This window comes from Aegilops tauschii, chromosome 5 (genome assembly GCF_002575655.3).
Source record: "Aegilops tauschii subsp. strangulata cultivar AL8/78 chromosome 5, Aet v6.0, whole genome shotgun sequence".
Classification (NCBI taxonomy): domain Eukaryota; kingdom Viridiplantae; phylum Streptophyta; class Magnoliopsida; order Poales; family Poaceae; genus Aegilops; species Aegilops tauschii.
This window is the reverse complement of record NC_053039.3, coordinates 504,727,421-504,748,876: the sequence shown is the minus strand read 5'-3', so window position 1 is coordinate 504,748,876 and position 21,456 is coordinate 504,727,421. Positions and strand designations below refer to the sequence as shown.

The window sequence follows — 21,456 nt, the reverse complement described above, 5'->3', positions numbered from 1 at the left end:
GGAGACGGATCCACCTGCCCCCCCGGGGGGGGGGGGCGAGAGCGGTGGCGCCCGAGGAATCTCGCCAACAACTGAGCAGTTTGGGAGGCGGGTGCGGTCATCAGCGAGAGAGGTGGCGGCCGAGGGGCGGTCAAGCAGTTTGGGAGGCGGGCGCGGCGATGCGGTGGGGTGGTGCGTGCAGGCTGGGGAAGATGCCTGCGTTCCTTTTTTTTGCGTGACGGTTATACGACGAATCATTTTTGACTTAGCGGTGCAGCGGTGCGTAATTGTTTGTAACTTTTAGGGATAACTTAATGACGGTGAGCGGGCACAAGCAAGAGCCGCTTTATTATTAGGGAAAGATTACCAAAAGGGACCGTGCGTTGCAACGGGAGAAAAAAATTCATAATCTCCAATGTCCATGATCACATTTTGCTGCATCACCAAGATATACACTATCACTCCCAATCTCATGATAATGAATATTTTTTTAAACTCGTGAACATATCTGAAATAATGAACATTTTTCAAATTCATGAACACTTTTACAAATTTTCAAATATTTTTTAAATTCATGAACATTTGAGACTATTTGCACACATTTTTGTAAAATTGCAAACATTGTTTTAACAATTTTCTTGAATCGGCGAACATTTCTAGAATGAACAACCATTGTTTTAGAAATTGGTGGAACAATTTTTTAAATTCACGAACATTTTTTTGTTTTCATTTTTTGAAATGCATGATCATTTTTTAATAAGCGAACATTCTATGAATGAATAAACTATTCTGTAAGTCATTAACAGTATTTGAATTGTTAGGGTATTTTTGCACTCATGAACATTTTTTGAATTGGCCAAATTTTTTTAAATTTCATTAAATTTTCTCATACATGAACTTTTTGAAAAATCAAAAACATTTTATGATTTTCCAAACATTGGTTTTCAAAATTTCGAACAATTTTAGTAAGAAATTATTTTCTTATAAAATCGTGAATATTTGTTGAATCCACAAACATTTTATTAAAAAATTGCAATTTTTAAGAAAATTGGAACTTTTTTGAAGTCACAAATTATTTAAAGTAGGAAAACAAAAAGGAGAGAAACTAGAAAACAAATTTTAAAACACAGGCTGCCCGGACAACGGCCGGCTCAAACGGGGACGCTGCGTCTTCTCCCAACACGTGCAGGGTGTGGTATAGGAGGTCTCAACTTCATGGGCCGGTCCAGGCGGTGATTCCCCTGTGTGCAACGTTTTTTTTATCACTTGTAGGTGGTATTGATTGGTAATTTTTTGCAACTTTGGGGGCAATTTCTGTGACGTATCGCAAGAAGTAGTAACACCTTTATTATTAGGTATAGATATATAAATATTTTTGGCAAACACGATTTTTTGGTAGCATAACACATTTTTTCAGAGCGGGTCAAACCTTATTAAAGCAACATAAACATTTTCTTAAGCATGAACTCTTTAATATATTACATGAATATTTTAAAATTATATATATATATATATTTAAATATGGAATTTCCTAAAAAATGTTATTATTTTTATTAAATATGTGAACACGTTTTATATTATATTGTTTTGGTAACAAGATATAAAATGTTTTTTCGAGAGTACTCCTAGGCGCCGGTCGACCGGCTGATCGCCGTGCGGTCACACAATGCACGCGTCCCCTCCTTCTTCCTCCTGCCAGTTTCTCTGTATCGCATGCATTCTCGTCGCCCTCCTGAGGCCTCCTGCTTCAAGCTCAGGAGCAGCTCGCCGGCTGGATGACTAGCAAAAAACAATTACTCAAAATGGTTCCTGCTCTGCTTCGGCCGGTTCCAGCAAAATCAATTGCTGATGCCAGCAAAAAACACAATTGCAGCAAAAAAATTAAAGCGCCTCGCTGCCGCGGCTCATGAAGAGAATTTGGTTCCAGCCAAAAAAAAATCGATGGGTTCTAGCAAACCAGATCGCCGGTTGTAGCAAATTGCTCGCTGAGCCCCGTTGCAAGATTAGGAAGAAGGTCGGTTCCAACAAACAAAGATATCGGTTCCAACAAAATGGATCACTGGTTCCAGCATCATGGGATCGTGCTTGCTTGCCGCATGCCCGTGGTAGCACTTCTCGTCGTACGTTGCAGCGCGCCGCATCAACGGTTGCAACACGCCACGCACCCCAGGTCGTGGCAGCACCTTTTGTCGTAGTTTTGCTTCCGGCAAATGCTAATAGCTATCAAATCAAATGCTAATAGATATAGTATTCACCAAATACTAGCTAGCATCAGCCAATGCAAGCTACTCCCTCTGTTCCCAAATATAAGTCTTTCTAGATATTCCAACAAGTGACTAATACGAAGCAAAATGAGCGAATCTACTCTCTAAAATATGTCTACATACATCCGTATGTTGTAATCCATTTGAAATATCTAAAAAGACTTATATTTAGGAACGGAGGGAGTAGTATGCATGGTTATAAGTAGTTTACACCGAAAGATTGAAGAAAAAAAATAAACAAAGTGGCTTCCGCCAAAACATGCTAGGAGCTTTCCTGCCAAAGAAAAAGATTAGCAGCGGTTCTTCGCCATCCAGATGGAGAGAGATCACGTGGTTGCTTTTGGTTTGTCATGTGGATGTTCTGACTCCCGCAGAGACTCTAGGTTTGGTTTTTGAAAACACTAACGTCCACACGTGTGGGCGTTAGCCAACTCGCCCACACGCCTCCATCGCCGTCTAGTGCTTTTTGCACGAATCTTGGCATGAAAAGACTGAATTTGTGTGCCACGTAGGACAACTCGTGTGTGTGGCGGGTGAGGGAGTTCGCCCGCACGCCGTTTTCTCTCCGCGGTCAAGGTTCGCCAGTCGGGGCGTGCGATGAAAATGATGTCGCGCCCGCACGCCACGCACCACTTCTGTTCCCCATCTCCCACGACTGCCCATTCTCCCACTCTCCCACACCCAAGCTGTCATTTGCCATGTCTTTTGAGGGGTACATGGCAACTGCCCTATTTGTGATTGTAAACAGATGGCAACTCTCTTTCACCCGAACATGTTATTGTTGCCACGTCTGTTTGTAGCGCTACATGGCAACTGTCTAGTGTTAGTAGGTGGCAACTCCTAAAGATACCACCATCGCCCACATGCCCGTCTCCTCTCCCACACACCAAAAGCTATCAGTTGCCATTGTGTTTTTGCAGGATACATGGCAACTGCCTCTAACGTGCTTGTAGCAGACGACAACTCTCTCTTTACCCGAAACATGTTTTTTGCCATGTTTTTTTAGTGCTACATGCCAACTGTCCAGTGTTAGTAGGTGGCAATTCATAAAGTTTTTTAAATCATGGCAACTGTAGTAGACCAGACCATACATGGCAACAGCTGCAGTTGCCCAAAAATGGCCTCCGGCACTTTGACCTAAGATGGCAACTGTAGTTGTCCGACATGGCAACTGTAGTTCAGCAACATGGCAACTGAAGAGGGTCCGGACCATGGACACGGGGCGTGTGGCTCGCAGGCGGGGAGGGGCGACGGCCGAGACGAGTCGGCGGGCCGCGTGCTCGCTCGCCCGTACGTGCTCATGCGGGGCGATCGCGCTGCACCGGACGTGCGGTCTGTGGCCGCGCGGGCCCGGACGCGGTCGTGCGGGCGGGGTCGTCTCCATGCCACACAGGGCGTGCGGCACAACCACCCGATACACCACACGTGTGGCAGTTATCGACTTCCTTGGTTTTGATTTGAGAGAAAACGGACGTCCGAACATCTCATTGGATGGCAAATTGTGTCCAGGCAGATCGGTCCGGACAGCGGACGGTTCGACGGTCCGCTTTGGAGATGCCCTTAGCACAATTTATCCGGTGACAGGGGACATTACGGACAATTCATACGCAATCTATAATTTCGTAGTTGCTCAAATCAAACAATTTTCATCTTCCCCACTTCCTCACTTTCACAATCCGTATTTTTTTGAAGCTATCCGTAATTAATTTGGCAGCTGCTTTTCCGCAGTTCATAGTTGAGCAGCTTTTAAAATTTCCACGGTTGAACCAAACACAACCTAAGCATGAATCCAGGTGCGACCCGTCCGACCGAAGCCGAACGTGCTCGTATGCGACTGCCGCTGGGCCTTCAGGCTGCCATGCACTGGATCGTTGGCCCGCGTTTCAGCGGTTGGGTACCGCTACCATCGTCCGTCCACCGCGATTGGTCGATCGATTTTCTCGTCTCCCTCCGGAGAGCAGTCTAGCTTGCGCCGCCAGCGCTTCCTTCACATCTCGATCTACCAAAGCCAAAAGAGCAGGAGGAGCCATGAATGGCCGGTGTCTGAACCTGGTGGTGAATCACATGAGCGGCCGCGTTCCCTTCAGCATCCACCGTATCAACCCGGCAAACCTGTTCTACCCGGCCGGATCGCCGGTCTCCGGGCAAGGCCCTTCAGCCGATGCAACGGCGGCAATGGAGGACGTCCCGCTGCCTCCAGCCTCCATCTCCTTCGACTTGCCCAGCGGCCCGCCGGGGCAATACTGCTCCAGGGATTTCATGGCCTTCGGCAGCAACCGGGACAAGATCCTCGCCGTGGACAGCACAGGGGGCACCTACCTTTACGATGCCGCCGTGCACGGTATCCGCTTCAGCACCAATATGCCGATGATGCTCCAGCGCGTGATGAAACCCATGTCGGCAGCCGTCGGTGACCACTGCCTTTTCGTCATGAGTGGCAATGGCATCGATCACCAGTTCGCGGCTCTGATGAACGGCCGCAACCACAACGACTGCAATTGGCAGCCGAACTGGCACTGGCAATCCCTCCGGCCACCTCCCTTCCCGGCCGCCTCCAGCAACAACCGTACCCCTTTGAAGTCGGCGATCAGTTCTGGGTGTCCACCGTGGGAGCCGGCACGTTCCGCTTCGACACAGAGAGCGGCGCGTGGAGCAAGATCCGCCCGTGAGCTCTGCGCGTCCGACCTCGCCCTCGCCGCCGTGTCCGCGCCGGTGGCCGGGACACCGGGGTGGCAGCCGCTGGCCGGGACACCGGGGTGGCAGCCGCTGGCCCGGACACCGGCGTGGCAGAACCTGGGGAGTGATCTGGGGTCGAGGTTCTGGCCAAAAGATTGGCGGCTCATGTCGACCGACCTCCTGCCGCTTGGCTCCGGCAGACTCTGCACGGCCAGGTTCTTCCTGACCAAGGACGAGGACCGCATGAGCGACTACCACAAATAATTTCATGGTGGTCGGCGGGGTGGAGGTGGTGTCCGATGAAGAAGGAAGGCTCCGGCCGCGACCGCGCCTTTCCGATGTGATCCACACTTGACCTCCTCTAAATCTAGTCTGTTCTCGCTTAGTTGCGGATGTATCGAGGAAGGAAACACGACGCTTCTCATATTAACTTGCAATATTTCTTGTGTGATAATTCATAATTCCCATCCTGTTTATTACCAAGTACTCCAACCTTGTGCAGATTGAAGCAATGTAAACCTGAATTAGTAGACTGTCTCTGTGTGACGCAACTGAAACTACTGGGTGCAATGCTACATATTTCATCCCCGCAAAAATAAATAAAAAAATGCTACATATTTCAGCTGCGTTACACGGCGTGTAGGCAGGAAGGAGACACGGGCCGTTGGTTGTTCTGTTGTTACCAGCGAGGCTCTCAGCTGCGCAATCAAACTACTCCCTCCGTTCCTAAATATAGGTCTTTCTAGAGATCTCAACAAGTGACTACATGCGAAGTAAAATGAGTGAATCTACACTTTAAAATATGTCTACATACATCCGTATGTGGTAGTCCATTTGAAATTTCTAAAAAGACTTATATTTAGAAACAGAGGGAGTAGTAACTGGTATCGACGACACGGGGTCTTGTACGTACTTCCACGTTACATGAAGCGACAGGTCGTACGAAGGGCCGTGAGAGGAGAACAGTCACCTGGCATCCTGAGATTACATCTTTTGCTAGATGGTCTCCTTCATTCGGGGTAGGCAGTAGATGATGTGTTGCAAAAACTGGTGCCGCTTTCATCCTGAGTATCCTGATGCCTGGACTGAACCCAGTGTTGATCTGCTAACAGGGATATCTGCATTCACCTAGTATCAAAAAAAATTTTTGACGGGTTTACCTAGTACTCCCCCTGTTCCAAAATAAGTGTCTCAACTTTGTACTAACTTTAATGCAAAGTTGTATCAAGATTGAGACACTTATTGTCATGTCTTCAAATTTAGCCTGGAACGATAACAGATTTAGCAGTCGCGTGACCACTCGCGTGCCTCGTCCTGAATGATAACGAAGGAGATGATGAACATCAGGCTGCGCCGCGTTGAACACGCAGTCATCCTTTTCCTCCAGACCTACCAGGCCGAGAGCAGGGAAGCCATCCCTTTTCTCGGGGCCGGCCGACAGCCATCGCATGCAGACCACCATGATTTGAACTTGCCTCCTGGCAGAGACGGTCATGCAGTTGGTCGCACGGAGGAGCAAATTTGACGCAAGAACAAGCAGTTGACGGGATCGACTCAGGGCTCCTTGCCATACAGGGCGCAGCGCGGCGAGCAAGTCCGTGGAAGTCCAGCATCTGTGCAGCCAGGCCAACGATGTGTCTTCCGATGAAAATGGACAAATTTGACCTTTCTCTGAAATTTCACCGCAAAATGAACCGTATATGAGAAAAAAAAGGCACAAACTGACCCTTTTGCACGACGGCCTAGGCTAGGGCGCTATGCTTGATGGCGCGACAGCTGCGCCTATCGAGGGCGTCATGTTGTCTAGCATGGCAATCCAGTCCAAGGCTCATGCTATTAACATGCAGCACTGTCGTCCTGGAACATGGCAGAGTAGCAGGACAGCGCCATCGAACATTAGTAACTCGGTCAGTACAATATATAATTTTTTTAAACTCTATGGTTATCAGATATGTTAGGGGTTTCAAGATTTAATTGACAATTTGGTAACGTTTTCCACAAGGCAATATAGCAGCATTTGATCAAAATCTGTAGCGTCGCATACGAAACAAAGATTTTACGCACTTATCGTAAAGTGAAGACCCATACAAAATTCAAACAAGAGCACTAACATGCATCCTTCAACTTATATGCTGGGTACAAGTAAGAAAACTCTAGGTCCATTTTCAGATTCAGAGTGAGAATCTTAGGATTTTCAGGTAATAGACTGAACATGACACAGTATAAAAACATTTGATCAAAATCTGTGAACAGCAAGCTGGAAAATAAGGATTTCCATCCTTATCTTCAAGTGAAACCCATAAAAAAATGCGGCTATCATCTGAAGCAGGGGAATCTTAGGATTAGCTCATGTAAAAGCAGGGGAATTAGCCCTCTTATCATCTGAAGCAAAATTCAATTGGGAATCTATGGAGCTAGAGGTAGCTGAAGAGAGTATACAGAAGGTACTACTAACCAGAAACACTTGAAGTGTGCTATTTCATTTCTTGGAGCCAAAAGCCTCTCGTAGGTCAATTAGGTTCACTGTCTTTACTGGTGTACTCCCTCGTTCGGAAATACTCGTCGAAGAGATGGATGTATCTAGACGTATTTTAGTTCTAGATACATCGATTTCTCCGACAAGTATTTCCGAACAGAGGGAGTAGAATCTTTATTTGCCGATTTGGACCGAGCTGTTGGCTTGAAAAGGAGCATCACTCTGCGTTGTAGTTCTGGCAACTGAGTTGGCCATAACAAGTAGAGTGCGGCTTCAACCTGTTTCTCTGTTATCTGGAAAAATAAGAGTGTCAAGTCAATCAGCAAACCAAATAATGTGCACATTTTGGTATGTCTAGCCTGGGCGCAGACGATGTAAATACCTCGTTCTTTAGGGCGTGCGTCACCAGGCACCTGGAGAAACGCAGTCTGGAGAGAAATGTATTGCGATATGCTTTCTCAGGATGTACAAACACGTCTCTCAGTCCCTCTGGTGATGATTGATCATGTGGATCGTATGCTCTTAGCACCCAGCTTGGTGCAGGAAACTTGTTCGACCCTGGCGGGTCCAGTGCATTCCTAAAATTTTCTCCGTATGTCCCGCACGACGAGCTCGAATGGAGAATAATATTAGTATAGATACTGATCCGCGCCGACGAGCACTGCGTGACAGGATGACTGAAAATGATAGACCTCCTGTCAAAATCCTTGTAGTCAAGGGTTTCCTCCGATTTAAGCATTCTAATTTCTGCTATTAGGTTCTCCACGAGCATCGGAAAGCGGGCCACGCGGGCCGTATTGTCTTCCACGAAGTGCTTCTTCAGTATAGGAATTATAGCTTCAAGGTCACTCCGGTAGCCCTCTGGTGCTAACAGGGGTTGACACACCATCTCCACTTCTTTTCACACAGTCGGGTGCAAGAAATGCAGTAGCACAGCGGGACAGCGTAGGCTTGATGGTTGGCTCCATCTCGGCAGAACTGGAGGGAAATCATTAAATCCGGTAAAACATGTCATTTAGTTACCACTTAGGGGTAAAAGGTGGTAAGAATTTTTAACAGGGGTAATTTTGTCACAGGCATAACATATGTTCTAGGGTGCATATCAAGTTTTTAAAGTGTTGAATATATGTGGGCCACCCAACTTTCTTATTAAGTTTGGGATTTTTTATTTTAATGATTGGTGCATGAAACTTAACATGGTATCGAAGCCAACATATCTTGGGTTCAACTGTTGCCTTTGCGATTTAAATAAAAAAGATCGCCCTCTTTCTGTCCATGTTTAGGCCTTATTGAGCCACACATGAGAGAGGTGTTGAAGTATACTCCCTCCGTTCCAAAATATAAGTCTTTGTAGAGATTTCACTATGAACTACATACGGATGTATATAGATGCATTTTAAGTGTGGATTCATTCATTTTGCTCCGTATGTAGTCCACCTAGTGAAATCTCTACAAAGACTTATATTTAGGAACGGAGGGAGTATGTGGGATGTCCAACATTTCCCATCACTTCAGACTTCTATTTCTGGAAAAGTTTGGGTAATCCACGTATATTTCAGCACTAAACTCATACTAACTCGCTAAGTAGATATTACCTTCACATTACAGAAGTTGAGGGACTCTTGCACATATAGGATCACTGTCCCAGGCTTTAAAAGCGATGTGCAGATATATCTGAGTAGACAATAAGTGTCAAACAATACATGTTATTCAAACAGATCAGGCAATAATCCGCTGCAAAGTGACAGCATTAACTAACAATGGAGAACTTATATTGAGAAAAAAGCCCCATCTGTTGTGAACGCAAAATCATGATCTTAATGTATTGTGCTTTGTCCAGTCGGCAGGTATAAAGCACCAGAATACTACGTAGATTTGAACAGCAACGTACGTGCAGTATATATAGCTGGAAGGAGGAGGGTGTTAATTAGGGCAACGGATCGGGAGGGAGAGATCACGGAGCTTACCAAGCAGCGTAACGGGTCGTCGTCGGCGACGCTGCGGTTCGCGTGGATCATCATCCCCTTCCCGATGGTCCCAGCCCTAGCACCCGCAGGGCTGGCGAGCGCCTTCTTCGACACCTGCGCTAGATCGACGTCGGGCGCCTCCGCTGCAGTAGGCGCCACCACCATGGCTTCCGATCAAAAGAACGTGTGCTCGAGCTAGACCGTGCGGAGCGGGAGGGCCGGCGGCTAGGGCGAAGGACAAGGCGTCGCAGCCCTGTTGACTCAAGACACCTCTCTCGATGGCTTTGCTTATACGACCCTCCACTTTATGCCATTTATACAGCGAAACAACCGGCATCCAACATGCTGCAATTTCCTTTTTTATAAGTTTTTTTAGGGGTTTTATAAGTTTTTTTGTAGAGCCCACTTTTTTGAGGGATTGTAGAGCACACATTATGAGCCCTGCGTGACTGTGCTGGACCATGAATGCTAAAAATCGTCAAAAACGTGTTTGGTAGACTGCATTATTTTTTTGCCTCATTACATTTGTGACTCAATTGAGCCTGGCTGAGTAAATACAGGTAAAAATCATGTTCTGCATGTAGTTTGGTAAGCCGCATATAGCATGGCTGCATTAGGGAGGCAATTTTTGTCTGGCCTTTGGTTGCCTGTGTTGATTGAACTGATGCACTACATGGTGTTTGGTTGCATACACATGACGTGATTAAGAGTTACATCTACACATGACATACATCGTTATAGTAGAGTGCCTCGACAACGGGGTGGATGGTGGCCGCGGCAGACGCGACGGGGCACGGAGTCACATGCAAGCGGCCCGTGGGCGGCGCGGAGAACAAGTTGCTAGTGTTGTCGCCACAGGAGAAGTGCGTGAAGATGGTGCCGAGGCAGAGGGCGGGGAGGAGAAGTGTTGTTTGTACGCGATGGCGGCGGCAGTGTAGTTGGCCGCGGGCGAGGAGGCTGAGATGAACGCCGCCTTCGATGGCAACGAGCACGACATGACGTATGGTCTGAATGGTTAGTGTTATTCTAAGTGTAGCGCCGTCTGGAATAAGTGTCGCTTTGGTTGCGCCATGTACACATGGATACGAACGGCTTGAACCATATGAGGAGGGTACCTACTAAAGAAATAAAACTCATTTTCAAAAGTAACAATATGAAAAGAGGAAGAAGTCGAGCTAGAAGAAAAATTCCCACAGTAACAATAGTTTCTTTGAAGACAGTACAGACGCAAACACTCATATATACGCGCATACACTCACCCCTATAAACACACACACGCACCCACTACCCCTATGAGCACCTCCCACTGAACGTGCATCGCCGGAAATCTTAAAATAAATCCAGGATAAATGCGAGCACCAGGACTTGAACCCTGGTGGACCGGGAATACCACTGTTCACCTAACCATCCAACAATAGTTGAAGCGTGTATAAGAGTTCAGACTTCACAGCGGGATCACTTGGTTGTCTTGACGTTCATGACAAGATCGTCTTGAGGTTGGAACACGCCCATCAAAAGATGAATAAGAGTCACATAGATGTGATTGGCAAGTTTTGCCTACCGTTGCATTTTTCATCATGAGTGATGTACACATCAATAATGAACAATTGAGACATGAGTCTTAAATCACTGAGTATCAATTATGAGGGATGTTGATTTGAGTGAGAGCACGCCGGGCGTCATATCCTATGAATCTGCCTATGTTCGTGCACCCCTGCATCCCTTCGCTACCATCCATCCGAATCAAATCCTGCGTCTGTAGTTTGTTGGCTCAATTCTTGCAAAAAGACGCCCGCCTCCAACCCAGCTCACCTATGCGATTTGCGAAAAGAGCCCTCATCTCCTGGGCCTGTCTCCCACCTCCGGCTCCTGAATCGTTCAGATCAGCACGGCGGAGAAAATCTCCTCCCATGATGCGTTGCGACCCATCTGGCGGCCACCGCGATTATGGACGGAGAATCTTATTTTATGATAACAGAAACTTGCTTTCCCTCGTCCCTTTAGACATCAGAACGGCCTAATTTTTTTTTCCCATCTACTTATTCATCTGCAGACCCATCTCCCTTGCCGTGATCTGTCTCTCTAAATTCTACATCTGCAGAACGCGAACTGTACTTGTTGTTTGGAAGACTTATCGTGTAAATACATTCCTTGAGCCACGAAATTGGTCATTATCTTGCAAACTCCAACAAAGTGAGGGAGAATATAGTGCACCAAAAATGGAAGCAATCCTGTATTCGTCAGTTTGATAAGAGTGGTTGGGGTCATGTAGCGAAGGACAACCATTTGTTATGTCTTATGGGAATCTTCAGAAACTACAGGATGCATATCAAGCTGAGATGGAGGCATGTACTCAAACACTCTGAACCTAGCTACTGAAGTTGCAATCAGTCGAGACAAATGCTCAAAACCTGAAGCATGCTCAGAAATTTCGTGCCTATGGCCAGCAGCTAACAGTTAGAAGAAATTACAAGCATAGCCATTAGGTGTTTAGTACCAGGAGCAGCATGTATCATAGGCAAATATTTGCCATCAGTATATCAGATTTGTAATATAAATTGCGCAGTGCAAATCAAGCATGGAGCACCTCCGATTACAAAACAACATCAGCGTCGAAAATGGCATTGACCAAAACGAAAGTAGAACCAACAGATTATTTCAGAAATTTACATTCACCAACACATGCCAGTCACATCTCGCTGGGCACTAATCGGCAAGGGCCAAGGGGAGATCATCTAATAGGGCTAGCTATGTGGAGGTAAACGTAGTCATCCAAATTTCGTGCTCACGGGCTGCCATCGACGAGATGTGAAGGCGGCCGATGAGACGGCCAGTCGGCCACACACATGGATCTCCGTCTTGGGCTGTCGTCGCTGGGATCTATGAGCCGCCTCTGGCGTGTCTCCATCGACGCATGCGCCGCATGTCGTCGGCGGGATGTGGTAGCCAGATATCTAGGTCCTGTTTGCAACCGGAGTTGCCGAGTTGGACTGGCAGGAGAATGATTCAGGAGCCGGAGGTGGGAGACAGGCCAGGGGATGAGGGATCTTTTCGCAAATCGCATAGGTGAGCTGGGTTGGAGGCGGGCGTCTTTTTGCAAGAATTGAGCCAACAAACTACATGCGCAGGATTTGATTCGGATGGATGGTAGCGAAGGGATGCAGGGGTGCACGAACGTAGTCAGATTCATAGGATACGACGCCCACTTTAAAGTTAAAATTGTTCAATTACAAGTGCAATTAGTTATGAACATTGTGTAAGTGTAATTTGAATTATAGTAGTTGTTCGCGGGGCTGGCCGACAGCGAGAGCGGTGAGCTGCTACCTGCGACGATGGATGTGGCTGGGGAGGGCGGCAGCCGCCAGGCGAGCGGCGATGCTCGCGGGGCTGGGACCCTTTCCAGTTCACACCCGTATCCAGATAAGCTTTACTCGATGACAATGTATTATGATAAATACAGAATCGATGAGTGTATATGTGTGGACCCAATAGGATATGGAATACAATATGGTGTAGTCGGTGTGAAATATGGTCAAATGGCGAAACGTGCCGGTCGACAGTACGCAAAATTTATCTACTACGGCTCACCGTCCCCGGCCGGACACACACGGCTAGCATCCATCTTGGCGCTGACGATGTCGTAGGTATAGAGTTCGCGGTAATTATTGCGTGCGTTGCAGTGGATACTTGGCTAGCATGCCCGGCCGTGCGTCAGAGACGGCGATGATCGGCGGTGGGCGCGTTCGTATGCCGTTGGCTCTTGATCACATCCTCGGCAGGGGGCGCCCGAGGCGGTCACCCTCGGTGAAGATGTGGTTGCGGGTGATGTCGCTGAGCTTGGTGCACCCGCCGAGCGCCATGGTGAGCTCGAACTCCTCCCGCATCATGCGCAGCACGTTCCGCACTCCGGCCTCGCCCTCCGCCGCCAGCGCGAACACCACCGGCCGCCCGATCTGCAAACAAGAATCCAGTGCTAAACATACGTACGCGGTATGTACAGTGGCTGGTGAAGGGTCGATCGGTGGCTTACGAAGACGCCGGAGGCGCCGAGAGCGAGCGCCTTGAAGACGTCGGTGCCGCGGCGGACGCCTCCGTCGAGGTACACCGGGATGCGCCCCTGGGCGGCCGTGACGACCTCCTCGAGGGCGCTGATGGTGGCCGGCACGTAGTCGAGCTGGCGGGCGCCGTGGTTGGACACGATGATGCCGGCCGCGCCGGAGTGGACGGCCAGCCGAGCTGCGCGCGCGCGGGTGTCCACGGAAACCGGCTATGTCAGCCTATCTTCGCATCCGTGGCTCTCAAATCAAAGCTAAGAAGAAGAGATGGCGAGACGGGTTACCGTCTTCCGCGGTGATGACTCCCTTGACGAGGATGGGCATGGTGGTGATGCTCTGCAGCCACTTGACGTCCTTCCAGCTCAGGGTGCGGTCGATTTGGCCGGCGACGTACGACGCCAGCCCGGAGTCATTGGCCTGCAACCGATCGAGGTGGTAAGCAAAATATGCAACGTCGATTTCGTAAAGCCGATGGAGGAATGAAGGCGGGTGATCAACTGACCTGGTCCATGGTGCCGAGGTTGAGGCCCTCGAAGTTCTTGAGCGTGAGGCCCGGCGGCAGCACGAACCTGTTCTTGATGTCGGCCTCGCGGCGGCCGAGGCGCGGGGTGTCGACGGTGAGCGCGATGGCCTTGAACCCGGCCTTCTCCGCCCTCCTCACCAGCTGCTCCACCACCTTCCTGTCCTTGTACACCTGCAAATCAAGCACCCGTCGTCGTCCATGGCGCATCGCAGGCAACCAAGATGATTAGCCTCAGATACCATGATGCACCATCGATCTGTGAGACACGAACAGAGATCAATGTGGTGCTTACGTAGAGCTGGAAGAAGCGGATCCCCGGCCCAGTCGAGGCCACCTCCTCCACGCTCGAGGTAGCCCACGATGACAGCGTCTGGCAACAAAAATAGAGAGCAAAGTGTTTTCAAGCTCAGGATCACACACACACACACACACACACACACAAGACACAACATGAATTGGTTGGATTAACAGGAGCATACCATCACAGTTCCTGCTGCTGACGCTGCCCGTGCAGTTGCGTACTCTCCTGAATTAATCAATACACAAGGGGTCTCAGTTAGCTCGAGAAACACAAGACATACGTACGTGTGTTGCGGAGTCATCTCTGGTTTGACGATTATTTACTACACTAATGTCAAAAATGTTCTTATATTATGGGACGGAGGGAGTACTTTATCTACTACCGTAGTTAACTCTGTCTCAGTGTATCAGTATGGTTCACTGCAGTATTAGTGTATGAAGCTGATGTTTCATGTTGAATGTGGTAATATTATTTGGGCTAGATGCATAATTCCAATCTAAGGAAACCGGCTAATCGTCAAGTAAACACGAGGACAGAGTGCTGGAGTTGAGTAACCAAGTACCTTCCGGGTGAGCCATCTTCTGAAAGGCGGTGGGGGAAATCATGATGGGCATGGATATCTTCATTCCCAGGACGGATGTGGTCATGTCGATGGTCGACACGTCAATCAGTATGCGAGGGCGAAACCTGGTCACACATGTATTCTGTTAGATTGGGGACCCAAGACAACAACAAAAAACACCAAATATCTTACCAACTACTATAACAAGCAGTGGTCGCATACTACTACCACCACCTCTGTTTCAAAATATTTGAAGTTCTAGGTTTGTCATACATCCAACTTCTTTAATTCGGCCAACTTTATTGATTTTTTTAATACCTACAACATCAAATACATACATAGTACCTATGATGAATCTAGTTAAGCTAATTTGGTGTTGTAGATGTTGGTATATATTTTTACAAACTTGAAGAAGTTTGGCTTAGGACAAGTCTATTACTCCCTCCATAAATTAATATAAGAGCATTTAGATCATTAAAATAGTGATCTAAACGCTTTTATATTAGTTTACAGAGGGAGTACTTCAAGTATTTTGAAATGGAGGGAGTAGTAGATTTGATTGATCTGCTTGTGTAGGAGCTCGGCAGACGCGTAGGACATGGTCGAGGTCAAGGCCGCCACAAGGAGGAAGGAGGGAATGGCAGCGATGGAGAGGTGAAAATGCAGCCACTTGTCGCATGGGAGACAGAGAGTCGAGAGGGAGGAGAGAACCACCGTGCGGACTCAGATTTTGGGGTCAAGTTGGGACCCAGTTGTAGAGGTGATTTTCCAAACTGAAGCCCATTTCTAAAATTGATGAGTCGGGTGATTCTCCGTACATTGAGCACATCCAGGAAATGACATACTACGACTTGAGCACATCTCCAACGTCCACCCTCAAAACTCCCCCAACCATCTGAACCGCGCGGTTCGAACGTGTTTTGCCATCTAACGCATTCCTACATCGGTCCGGACTCATTTTTTCCTGTAAACTGAAGACACACTAAGAGGAGGAGGTCTGCGGGCGTCCGAGCTGCTGCCTTGCCCGCGTCTGACTAACCTGGGTGGCCAAAAAGCCCTCTCCCGCGCCCGTGCGCTTTCCCATCCGAAACCAGCTGCCCACATTCATGTCGGCCCAGAACGGACGCGGCCACCCACTGGAGTCGGCATTGAAGCGGCTTGCTGGCCAAGAGCGCCTCCCGCTGCTCGCCCGTTGCGCACGCCTTCTCTCCACATTGGAACGGCATCCGTCTACCCTCCCATCTCCACTAAACCGGCGCATGTGCCGAGGAACCAACTCCAGCACCCCGAGCACCACACGTTCGTTCATGTGCCGGCCGGCATTAAAAACCTTTCTGGCTAGCTCCTCGCATCCACATGCTATATAAATGTGGCCAGACGCCAGGCAAGAACCACACATCACCTCCACTCTCTCCATCTCCTCCTTGTACAACATCCGCCATGGCCTCCGGCGAACAAAAGGAGTTCTTCAGCATTGGAGCGACATTGGGTGCCCGGTGAGCCTGCCCGATACAAGATGGCTTGCCGGCAAACCCTTCATATCCGGCGCCACCATCATCGCCATCGCCACCCCTCCTCGCCCGTCCTGGCTGGACAACGCCGTCTCCCGACAAATTGGCCACGAGCAATGGCGGCAACGCGTCAGGCGGGTGGGGTAAAACGTCATGTCGGCGGAGGTTGGCATGTCCGCGGCCACTGCGGACAATGAGGAAAAATACATCATGGGAGGCCACCGCCGCTTGGGTCCCACGAAGGCCACCGCGTCGCCGGGTTACACAGTCGGTGTCTTCCCGGTGAGCGGGGGTGTTGACCACAGTGACCGTGTTCCCCGCCTAAAAGCCAACCTCGGTCCATGCTTCACGGAGGTGGAGGGAGGCTATTCTTCCCCTCACGCTGAAGCATATCCGTCCTGGCTTCCGGCAGTCCGACAAGCGGGCTGCCGGACATAGGGAAGACATGTCATGGGAGTGGAGATCTGTCGTGGCTGGCTGTAGACTAGTTTTATCGTAGGCCGGTATAGTTTAGTTAAAATATGTCCAAAATGTAAATGTTTTTGTCTGGTTAGAATGAAAATAATCTGGTTTGCATGTAATTTGTCCGACTTGTTTAAACTTGTTTTAAAATGTATGCATATAGCTTTGGATGGCTGCCTCCCGTATCCGTGTCCGCGAACTAGTCTCCCCTGTCCGCGGACAGATGCAGTGTCCGGTTTGCGGTCAGTGTTGAAGATGCCCTGACACTTCATGCACATTAGAATTTTTTTGTTTAGTTGCGCTTAGTCTTGAACTCCAGACATCTCAAGTTATTTACTAAATCCATATACTCAATAGGCACTCTACCAAGTTCTATAGATACTTAACGATACATATATAAACACATTATGATACATCAAGGGGCATAGGTAAATTGGTGGAATAATGTGAAATTATTGGTTTGTTCTTTGCTGAATGGTGAACACAATTTAACAAAACATTTTTTAATACACCAAAATATATTTTTAAAAACTATAAACTAAATAATGAAAACACATTTTATAACAAAATACAGTTTTAGTGTAGCACATAAAATGTATATGTAATGGTGAATGTAGGAATTATATTTGGACATCGGTATAAATGATCATTAAAAAAATCATGATGCTAGTTATATCCCCAAAAAATTGTTGTTGTATATCTCATTTGTCAAATAATGTATTAATAAAACAACATATATTAATGGCCACCTGAGTTCTGTCAAGATAAAAAAGTTCAATATAAATAGATAAATAATGATATCTTTTTAATCCATCCCTAAGCACGTAAAATATTTTGCCCGGCCCTGCCAACTATGCAGATTAGCGTACTTTTGTTATTTTTCTCTAACTGCTCCCACCAAAATATATTTTCTTCCCAATGAATTGATGGTGATAATTTGTCATGTCGTGTCACACAAGGAAACCATCATTCGTCATGGAAGAGAAACTATGACGACAATGTTCAAAAACGGTTGTTTTCATTAGGCTACCCAAATGAAAAGTTAGTGAAGTCACCGACATGCATAAATAGACGAGAGTGAACGTTGGAGTTGTGGAAGACCCATGGTGATGGTGCGATGTGCCGTTTGCGATAATAATTGACAGGAATTAAATCATTCATGACGTGGTATTAGGAGTCAGGGGTAAGGTTTTAGGACATGACATGACATAACGGAGGATTTTATGGTGGACGTCGTGACCGCGGCGATATTTTAATAATTTTGAGGTTTGGATTTATAATGCATGGTAAGTTACCAAAATTGCTATTAATCAGCTTTGCTAAAACATGGTTATCCCACGTCCTTTTTGCCTCGATGAAGCAACTAATGAGAGTCAAAGATGTCTTCTCAGATCACCTAGAAAGCAAATTCCCTTGAAAAATATCTTGCCTCTTTGTTTCTTCATTCTCCTATTTTCTTATATGGTATTCGCCAAAGAGGTCACCAACCATCACTAGAAGGTGACATCAATGACCATCGTAGAAGAGGAGGAAGGGTGGCAACACAAAGAGTTAGAAGAGGAAGAAGGGCAACATAAGAGCCGGAGGAGGGTGGAGGAAGAGAGCATGCCCAATATGTGGCGACGTTGGGATGTAAGGGACACATGTTAGGGTTAGGCCGAAGGTGTTCTATGTATAAGATAGTAGAGGCAATCATGATGGTTGGATAAAGATTCAATGGCTACAAAAGTTTGTGTGGACGTTTCCACAATTTTGGCAACTTTTATTGAAAAAGTCCATCTAAAATATTGTGTATTAAGTATAACATTTGCTAGGCTATGAACGGATTAGCAACAAGAGTAACTATTAAATCACAAAGTTGTATAATACGTACGCCAAAAAGGAATTCTTGCACACATAAAAAGACAACCCAACCACTAATGTTGTTTACATTTGTCATTGTGAAAAGGAAGTGTTTTTTAATCGATGAAAATGTTGTTTCAAATTCTATTTTCATATGAAAAGGAAATGTTGCTTTTGTTATTTAATAAAAAAAATGATACCCGCTTGGAGAATAGTACCAACACTACAACTGTTGCTCGCATAATATACACGGACTCGATAATAAAATCGACTCAAGCACAATACCAGGTAGAAGTGACAGCCACAGTTTGTTGTGGGCTTCTCTCTAACCGTTATTAGATGCTCGAGGTGACCATGATGGTTGGATGTGAATCCAATGACTACAAAAGTTTGTGCGAATGTTAATGCATATTTGACAACTTAAGTTGAAGGGCTTCATCGAAATTAGGCTATGTATCGGAACTTTTGCTAGGTTGTGAATGGACTAGCAACAAGCCTAATTACGGAATCACAAAGTTGTATATATAGTAGCTATGCCAAGAAGGAATTCTTGTGGACATAAGAAACAACTCAATAATTTAGCATTTTGATCACATAGAGGAAGTGTTGTTTTTTATTTTTATCCATGAAAATTCATGAAAATACAAATTTCAGATTCATTGGAAAAGGGAAATTTTACTTTTATTTTAGCAGTAAATGAAAAAGGATGGCCCACTTGTAGAATAGTACCAACACTAACTGTTGCTCCAATATATACATGAACTCGGATAATAAAATGCACTCAAACACAAGAGTAGGGAGAAGTGTCAACCACACTTTGTTCTCTCTCTCTCCCTCTATTTTTTAATGATTACTAATAATTCCTAAAAAACATGGAATGGTTTAATCTGATGATGGCCACTAGTTTCAGCATCAGTGCCCTGAACGTTTTTTATAATCTGGTTTGAAGCTCAAGAGTTGCACAGCTCCCTGACTCACACACGCGTTAAAGCTGGTTAGATGGACAAACAAGACTTAAATTGCTTACAAGATCCTGGAGAATGCCTCCCTGTTCTCCTTGAGGGTCCACTCGTCCTCCGCCCCGGATGCGTAGTAGTCGTAGGCCATCTTGGGAAGCTTCTGCTTCGCGATGGCCTGGTACTCCGATACATTGGTGACCGTCTCCGCCATGATTGCCTGGCTAGCAGCGACGAACCCTTCACCACTCTGCAACCAAGAACAGAACAGGACCAGCGTGTTAGACGGTAGAGCTAGATCTTCCTCCAAAACGGCCGTCGTTTACATGCAAAAAACCTAGGGAAGACGAAAGTATGGACGCCCTTTCCTTTAAAGCAACAAGCCGATCGAGCTACTCCTAAAAAATACTAGTATGATGGCAGGTTCCATGGGTGGAGAAACAAAAAGGGACACCTTTCTTGCAGAGTGCATGCAGATGCCCATTTTGTTTCTGCATAAAAGATATAAATACTGCTCTCTCAGCAGAACACAAAACCGACCAACAATTTCCCCAGAGGAAACAGAAAAACAATTTCCTAGGAGAAAAGCAAAACCGACGAACAATTTCCCAGGAGAAAACAGCGAAACAGACACGCGATTCATTTTGGCAGAAATGATAAAGGAACATGGTGAAGCTAGCAATGGAACTTTGGAACATCGGCAAGCGCAAAGTCGAGAAGAAACAAACACAAAATCCTCACTGCTCCTACAGAGGATCGAACCAACAAAGAGATGGAAGACAAAGGCAAAGCTACAAAAACACAGGAAGACGGAGCTCGAGAAGGAACTGCGGCGCATGAAGCAGGGGAAGGAAGAACATGGATGGAATGGAATGGATGGCGCTTTACCTTAGAGGAGGACGCAGGCGAGAAGGGAGCACGAACGGGAGGGAGTGGTGGGGAGTGCAAGTGATATATAGTAGCCAGGGGATAGCAGATAGGGGGAGGCTTCTGCTGCGCATGGAGACAAAGATGCAGGGAGACGTGGAGATAGTTGAGGGGGAAAGGAAGGGGTGGAGGTTACGGATGAGCTATTGGAGGTTGGGATGCAGGGTGGCTCCTCCTACACTGCTTCCTCATCCACTTGACATCAGCATCACCCAAGCCAGGAGAAACACAATAAAAGGGGCTCATTTTCTTTATTTTGTGTGTTCCATTGCAGCAGATTATCTCCTCCCGGGCCTTGTCTCAGAAAACTGTAAGAAATTGAAGGCCGTGGCGACCGCATTATCTTGATCATCGGTGACTCCAGGTGATCTTGTCGCGCCGGTGATTGCTGGACAGCAGAAGAGATATTAGGCGCCCGTACTCGGCAGCCAATCTACGGTTTTCGAAAAATTCATGGTACTATATCTTGATATATGGCACGTTTGGTTTGGTTGCTCAAGTGGGACTGTTTGGCGATAGTGGAGTAGATACAGGGACCGTGTTCACTTAAAGGACGCAGTGAACGAACCTGATACACCCACAAGACCTGCGTCAGTCATCGCAAGATGTTGCCATGCAAATCTGCTCCATCTCATGGCCTTTACAACAGTTTCTCGTGTCATACAGTTTTCAAAAGGCAAAAGTTCAGAGTACAAAGCATGCTCTGCATAAAGGAGAGTCAGGCACCCTTGCAGTACCCAAGGAGGATAAGAAACAACGCGCTTCAGCTTCAGAGCTCAGGGCGCATGTCAACTTCAGACCAGTTTCGCGCACCACGCAGCTAGTAACATTTACGAGTAGCAGCACTACCGTCTGCAAGAGCCGAAGAACTTTATCTGTCCCAGCAACTGTTCCAAAGGGATGGCATATTGCTGATTAATCATGATCATTCTGCCTGTTGGCGGAAACAACTGTG

At 47.1% G+C, this 21,456-nt stretch overlaps 1 protein-coding gene across 2 annotated transcripts; it reads right to left on the bottom strand.

Annotated features, from left to right (window-relative positions):
• Positions 1-12,788: 12,788 nt before the first annotated feature.
• On the bottom strand, positions 12,789-20,964 carry LOC109732559 (glycolate oxidase 1). Of its 2 annotated transcripts, none has more exons than XM_020291733.4 (9): positions 20,463-20,964; positions 19,646-19,824; positions 14,804-14,928; positions 14,420-14,466; positions 14,233-14,310; positions 13,920-14,111; positions 13,702-13,834; positions 13,393-13,598; positions 12,789-13,315 (listed from the first exon to the last, which is right to left on the bottom strand). In XM_020291733.4, exons 2-9 carry the CDS (start codon positions 19,786-19,788, stop codon positions 13,127-13,129), a joined length of 1,113 nt encoding a protein of 370 aa, XP_020147322.1. In that variant the 5' UTR covers positions 19,789-19,824; positions 20,463-20,964; the 3' UTR covers positions 12,789-13,126. The 2 variants fall into 2 exon arrangements, with proteins under 2 accessions (XP_020147322.1, XP_073354381.1); XM_073498280.1 differs by having other exon boundaries at positions 19,642-19,824; positions 20,463-20,749.
• Positions 20,965-21,456: the final 492 nt, after the last annotated feature.

Excerpts from the sequence above, each read along its gene's own strand:
- LOC109732559 (XM_073498280.1), bottom strand. The coding sequence starts at position 20,575 with ATGCGCAGCAGAAGCCTCCCCCTATCTGCTATCCCCTGGCTACTATAT. Across the intron at positions 14,311-14,419 it reads CAGCAGCAGGAACTGTGATG|ACGCTGTCATCGTGGGCTAC; the intron begins GTATGCTCCTGT and ends TTTTGTTGCCAG. Across the intron at positions 13,835-13,919 it reads ACCTCGGCACCATGGACCAG|GCCAATGACTCCGGGCTGGC; the intron begins GTCAGTTGATCA and ends GATCGGTTGCAG.